At 33.4% G+C, this 6,512-nt stretch overlaps 1 protein-coding gene across 1 annotated transcript in view; it reads left to right on the forward strand.

Annotated features, from left to right (window-relative positions):
• The window catches only part of LOC108691986, a 43,330-nt gene that overhangs the window by 32,641 nt on the left and 4,177 nt on the right, over window positions 1-6,512 (forward strand). The window contains exon 3 of the mRNA XM_018200050.1: window positions 2,812-2,947. Within this exon, the coding sequence (XP_018055539.1) occupies window positions 2,812-2,947 (136 nt within the window). The remainder of the gene's footprint in view (window positions 1-2,811; window positions 2,948-6,512) is intronic.

Genomic DNA, 6,512 nt, shown 5'->3' on the forward strand with positions numbered 1-6,512 from the left:
TATTAGTACGTTGATTGCAACTTTCTTTTTCACCTCTGCCGCTCGATAGTTCACGTATTACGCCACGCGTTTCGAAATACAAAGAGCTAATTTACATTTAACTCAAAGCGACACATATTCTAACTTCCTATATTGTTAGAAAACCAACGTTGCTCATGAATATCGCAATAAAGCAATAATTTCTCTTCTCCATTACATCGAATTTTAATAAAACGGGTAAAACACACAAAATACCTTTCTCGATTGACGGCCATCGTCTCGATATTTTTATGTTGCTAATCGCGGAGTTAAGTAGGGACTGACATGTAGATAATGGCTTTCTTTATTTTCTTAATCTTTTCGCGACTAATTGTAAGGATTATACGATGACGTGCGGAACGTCTCGTTGTGTTGCCTGCCGGCTCGAGCTTCGACGCAGGAATGAGAGCTAAGAGCGAGGGGGACCGTTGCGTTGGCAAACAGTTGAACGATGCAGGGGCCGCAGGGCGCATCGCAAAAACAAACATCAAGGTCACGCGTCCCCCGACCGATTTGTTGTCGTTTTAAAATATTCAACGTACATTAGAAAATTATTTATATTGAAATAATTTTGCTACGAATGTCTCTACCTTTTCTAAATAATTTTGATGGATAAATGTACGATGCATTATCGCGTTTCGCGCTTGATAAAAGAAGATTGTGTTAATGTCGCGATATGCAGTATATTATTGATTAAGTTATTTAACGTAATTACTATCTCTTTTTAAATAAAAATTTATACGTTTTTAATTAATTCAATTTAAAAGAAGTTTGCTATTTATTTTAAGAAAGAATTATGATTTTTAGACACAAAAATATTAATCTGTATTTTTTTTCTAAAATTTTTTTAGAAAATTCTGTATTATTTTCTATTAATATTATGCATACATATTATACATACGATATTATACATACATGAATAATATTATACATTTATGAATAATTCTCAAAGCAAAAAATAATTCGTAGCAGACGCTATAAATAAATTTTTGAACTGTAATGTTAAATAATAGTTAATAATTAGTTACTATATATGAATCTGTAATCGTGAATATTAATTGTATGGTTTTATAATTGTCAGTGTTTTAATTTAAGAAATGATAACGGTTGTCAATTATAACATTGATATCCACTGATTCTTTTTTTTCAGCTAGTAAAAAATAGGAGTAATAATTATCAATTAATCTAATTTTCTTTATATAAACGATCACTTTTTACATCCCAATTGGAATCACTATTATTAATCACTATTATTAATAATATATATTATTAAATGCTTTCTGATTTATTATTTGAGAACATTATGAATATATGGATTTAATTACAATTTTCTGAAAAAAAAGTTTTTAAATATAAATTAAACAAATATTAAAAGAAATGTTAAATAACTTATTATGCCAATACTTTTAAAAAATAAAGAATTTAATTAAATATAACATTTTTTATTGCGGATTTTAGAATTATAGATAGTAGAAAAAAAGTATTAAAAAGTTCATAAAGAATAATTGTTAAAAAAAGAAAAAATGTTAAACAATATTTTACAATAATTGATTTTTCACCGCTGAAATATAAAAATATCTTAATCGACTATTTCTGGATTAAAAATGTTTTTCGTAATTAATTCATCTTTCTATTGCGATGCTACCGTTCATCTATTCCTGATGTGGCATATGAGCTTGTCATTGCCACAAACACGAAGCAAACCATAGCAAAATTAATTGTGTGATTTATATATGCTGCCACAGGCAACATATAATTAATCCCTGTTGCTAGGTATTGTTTGCCGCGGACGAGTGAACGCGCGTGGATGTCAAAGTGGGCGAGTAAGTGCAATCGATTTGCAATAAATGGCACTTGCCGGCATTGTGCGTTCGGTCAATTCCGTGGTCAATTCCGTGATGCTAAATTAACTCAAAATTCAGTAGTCCTCCCTTGGTACCATTGCCAGCGATTTATGATACGAAATAATATGTAATTCATCCGTCCGATCTCGACCCGCTCCTTTTTCATGCAGCCTCGCATGGTTCGCTGCTCTAAAGAAAAAAAAAAAATAAATAAAATGAAAGAGAGAGTTATTAATCTTGATGTTTTTAACGGCATAGTTTTACCGTGACGAAATATCATCACAAAGCACGTCGTCTTTGTAGTTACATTATCGGTATAACGATGAAATATTGCGAACAATATTATGGGAATGACTTATGTAATTATATAATTTATCTTCGTAGCGCTAGCTCATTTATTGTATCGAAAATAAAGGAGATATAAAATATAGTATGTTTGAATTTTTAAAGTATTAGATAAAAAATACATTGATTCCTCTTTAAATGACGATTGTAATAAATGTTCTTTATTTATCCAAATAAACGAAGGTACATATAGCTTTTTAAAAAATTTGTTACAAAATCATTAAACTTTATTCAAACGCATATTTTCTTTATTGACGATACTTGGTAGAGTAAATATATACCCGATAAATGGTAATAAAATGGTATAATGGTAGCAAATTTACAAATATTAATAAATAAATAATATTCTCCTAAACGAAAGGATTAAAATGTAAAGCGCATTTACTTGTTGAAACGTTTTGGCTTAATATGATTTTAAAATATATCACATGCGTCCAAATATTATATATTATGATAATATTTCACACAATACAATCTCAATAACATGGACTTTATAATTGCAGAATTTTGTCGATTATTACACATATAGCGATGGATTGATAGAGATAATTTATGGATACATATCCCTGTCATCATGAATAATAACTTTTTAATTATATTTCAGACAAATCGGAGCGATGCGCATCGAGTAGTCCTAAAGGATGTACAGCCCAATCATACTGGCAAATATCGTTGTGAAGTCTCCGGAGATTCTCCTTCGTTTAATACCGTAATGGTCTCTGGTTACATGCACGTAGCTAGTGAGTATCTGGAGAAATGTATTTTACATCTGAGCAAAGATAACACGAAATGCACTGCGAAGACTGAAAAGCGAAGCTCAACGCATAGCTAAGCAAACATATTCCTTTCTATGAATTCCGATATGAGTAAATATGTGACGAAAAGAGCAAAAACCTATAAACCTGCATGTTCCTCGTACACGCGTTATAATATTTAAAATAAAATACTGCAATTTTACAGAACCACAAAATAATCACAAAATAATTATAGCTAATTAATTACAAGATTAATAGCAGTAATGAAAATACTGAAATTTTACCAAATTAATAACGCGGCACGTAATATGCGAGAAAATATTTAAAGAGATGTTCAACCACTTAACAGTTGAAAAATGTAGGGAAAAAGTAATGAATAACAAATTACTTTTAACTTTATACAAAATTTTATTAAAAATTGTGAGAAAAATTTGATCTGAAATAAATTTTTAATGATTTCACTAAAATATTTTTATATGATCAGGCGAATAAGTGTTTTTCGTAACATCAGATTTTTATTTCATCTATTGTGCAACATAAATTAAACTCGAATATATTCTTCTCATTTATATATACTTTTTAGTATTTTTGTTACAATATTTTTATAATGAATTTTTCGCGATTTTTCATAGCATTTGTTGTACATACAAACACAATTGTTATTTCAGAAAGATGTTAAATAACTATTATATTTTTATAACACTTCAAGTTCTTTTGTAACAACATTTATTAAGCCAACAATTTTAAAAACAATTATTGATTCTGATAAACTACGAAAACTTTTATATTTTTTAATAATTATAAAATTTATAAGAGAATTTATGAAGAGAAAAGGAAAGGAGATTAATAATTGGCTTCATTTTATAAATTTAGTAAGCTTTATATTACAAATAACGATAATAAATTTTAAAATCCATTGAAATTTACCAGACTTGAAAGAATATGATTGTGATCAAAGTTTCGCTACAAATGCTTTGAAGCATTTGATGGACCAATTAGAAGCAAGAATTTTACAAACTGACCAATTAAAAAACGTTCCAAAGCGTTTGTAGCATCGCGTTGACCATACCCTATGGCATTTAAGAAATGGCTTCTTATTTTATAAAATTATAGAAGTTATGAAATATAATTAATTCCAACATTCTCGCTGGTACTGCCTCAGAGAGGAAATTACAAATTAACGTCATAGGTAGCTGTTTATGCGTGCGAGATGACAAAAAGCTGGCGTCATTAGCCTTGATAAGCACGCAATAAACCTGTCTGCAAGACAGAAATCTTCGATTGGTGATGCTTATTGAATTCTACGTCCATCGCATCTTGTCCGATCCAAGATGAAAAAGCGTGAAAGCCACCGTTAATTTTACCATTTGACGCCACTAAAGCGTTAAATGGATATCGTTAATTTATAACTACTATTCCATCGATTAACGTTGTTTCGGTAGACGCGCACGATCGTCTCATGTAATTCCCGTTTGTAACGCGGATAATTGCTGCGACCAATTCGCTACGAGACAGCACTTTTTGTGGCGTCCTTCGTATATAAGCGACACCTATTCCGCGCCAGCTGGGACGCATTGTTAAAATTCAATAAAAACATTTTATCGTCCCATTCGAGGGCGGTTAACAGCTAGGTAGAGAGGACGAGGGTCCGTGATGAATCGCGGATTCGGTCGTGACCCGTTAAACTCTTTTTTTTTGCTCGTTTTGCCCACGACTTTGTTCCTCGCGCGTTACCAGGCTCCGGATCTCTTTCTCTCTTCTCCGGCATGTCTCTTGCGAGAGTACCTTTCATTATCGTTGATTATCCTACATGGCGACTAGTATTGTCACTGTAATCGCGCCCAATTAAAACGCAGTTAAGCGAGGAGAGAAACCAGAGAGGAACCGAATAGCGAGGATGGAAGAGAGACGGCGACAACCGTGAAAAAGAAGGAGACGCGAAGAAGATCAAGGAAGGAGCATCTACGAGTCCCGTTCCCACCGTTCCTTACCGCCGTCGTCGATCTAACGACAGCACAAGCACGGTAGGAATACTCCTTTCGAAGGGACGAGGTGATTGCCTCCTCTTTCCGATCACGAATCTCTCGTAAAAGCTCGATACTAGATCAAGTTTCGAAACTCGTCTTGCAAGTCCGTGCAAGTCGCTTTCGTCCTTGCCGCTCTCGGATGCACCGTCTCTCTCGTTTCCTCTTTCCCAGTTCTCACGGGACCAGCGATTCCATTCTATGCGACACATGAGTTGAAAACCGTAATATTCCTTGGTCATGTCCTTGAGAGTACTCGTGACGAAGATCGCGCGAGGAAGGAGCGGCCCGAGGCGGAAGTCGTTGCGGGAAAGTGAGACAATTCCCTGACAGTTTACCGGATTGCCACCGTAGTTACGTGTCATGAGGAGAGATTCACTACCTTCTGTGGACGTTATAATGATCCTCCAAGATGTACATGATACGTTATGTATATACGTGTGTGTGTGTGTGTGTGTGTGTGCGCGCGCGCGCGTGTGTGTGTGTGTGTGTGTGTGTTTGTGTGTGTGTGTGGTGTGTGTGTGTGTGTGTGTATATGTCGTAAGTCAGACTTGAACTTCACTTAATGACGATGATGTTCGCGGAAACAGTCTGTGTGACTTACCGTGAGGGCCCGAAAAGGCCAATTTTGAATAAAGCGATGCGCGAACGTGTTTTATATTTATGAAGGCACATCGCCTCGGGCTTTGTACGGAAACACTACTTCTAATTTACGGCGCGACGGACGCGCATCGCTCTTTCAATTCAATTTCCCGAGATGTGCAACGCGCCACAGCGATATCCGTGTATAGACGGAAATCCTCTCCCCCATTGTTCAGGGATAAAAGTTACATTTTTGTCACATCGCCTATATCCTCGTGCGTCAGTATAACGATTCATATAACTGCGAAACAATTAACAAAGTACGATGCATTATATTATATAGAGAGTGATTGGAAAATACTTCCTCGATGTAGAAATAAAGGACTATTTTATATCAATTTTATATCAATTTTACATTTGTTTGCACAACAGAAAGTACATATTGTTATGCATAAAGTTGTATATACGTACAGATATTCAATACAGTTATTCAATAAATATAGAAATTGTCTATATTTATAAGATAAGATATAATTCACAAACAATTGGATTGAACTCACCAACGAAGTTAACTGCAAATTTGATTGCTCTGGATTTGATCCTCCTCAATGCGTAAGTCAAGCATAAGCTGAAGTTAAATATATTATTTAGGCTTCCAATTCTAAATTGGAAAGAGATAATGAATAAGTTGAATCTCGATTAAGAGTTAACCGTGAGTTGTGAAACTGAAACTTACACATCACAATCATGGAGACTTATATAGGCACTTTACTTATATATCTGATTTATTATTCATTACGTCACCTTTAATATTTAATGAAGACTGCTCACTTTATTCTAATATAAATTCTATGTTTTACTTGTGTCCAACACCTTTGTAACTTTATAGTTATATATAATTATATATATATTTTTTTATTATATATATTATTTTATTATATATT

The sequence above is a fragment of the Atta colombica genome, unplaced genomic scaffold, assembly GCF_001594045.1.
Source record: "Atta colombica isolate Treedump-2 unplaced genomic scaffold, Acol1.0 scaffold107, whole genome shotgun sequence".
NCBI lineage: Eukaryota > Metazoa > Arthropoda > Insecta > Hymenoptera > Formicidae > Atta > Atta colombica.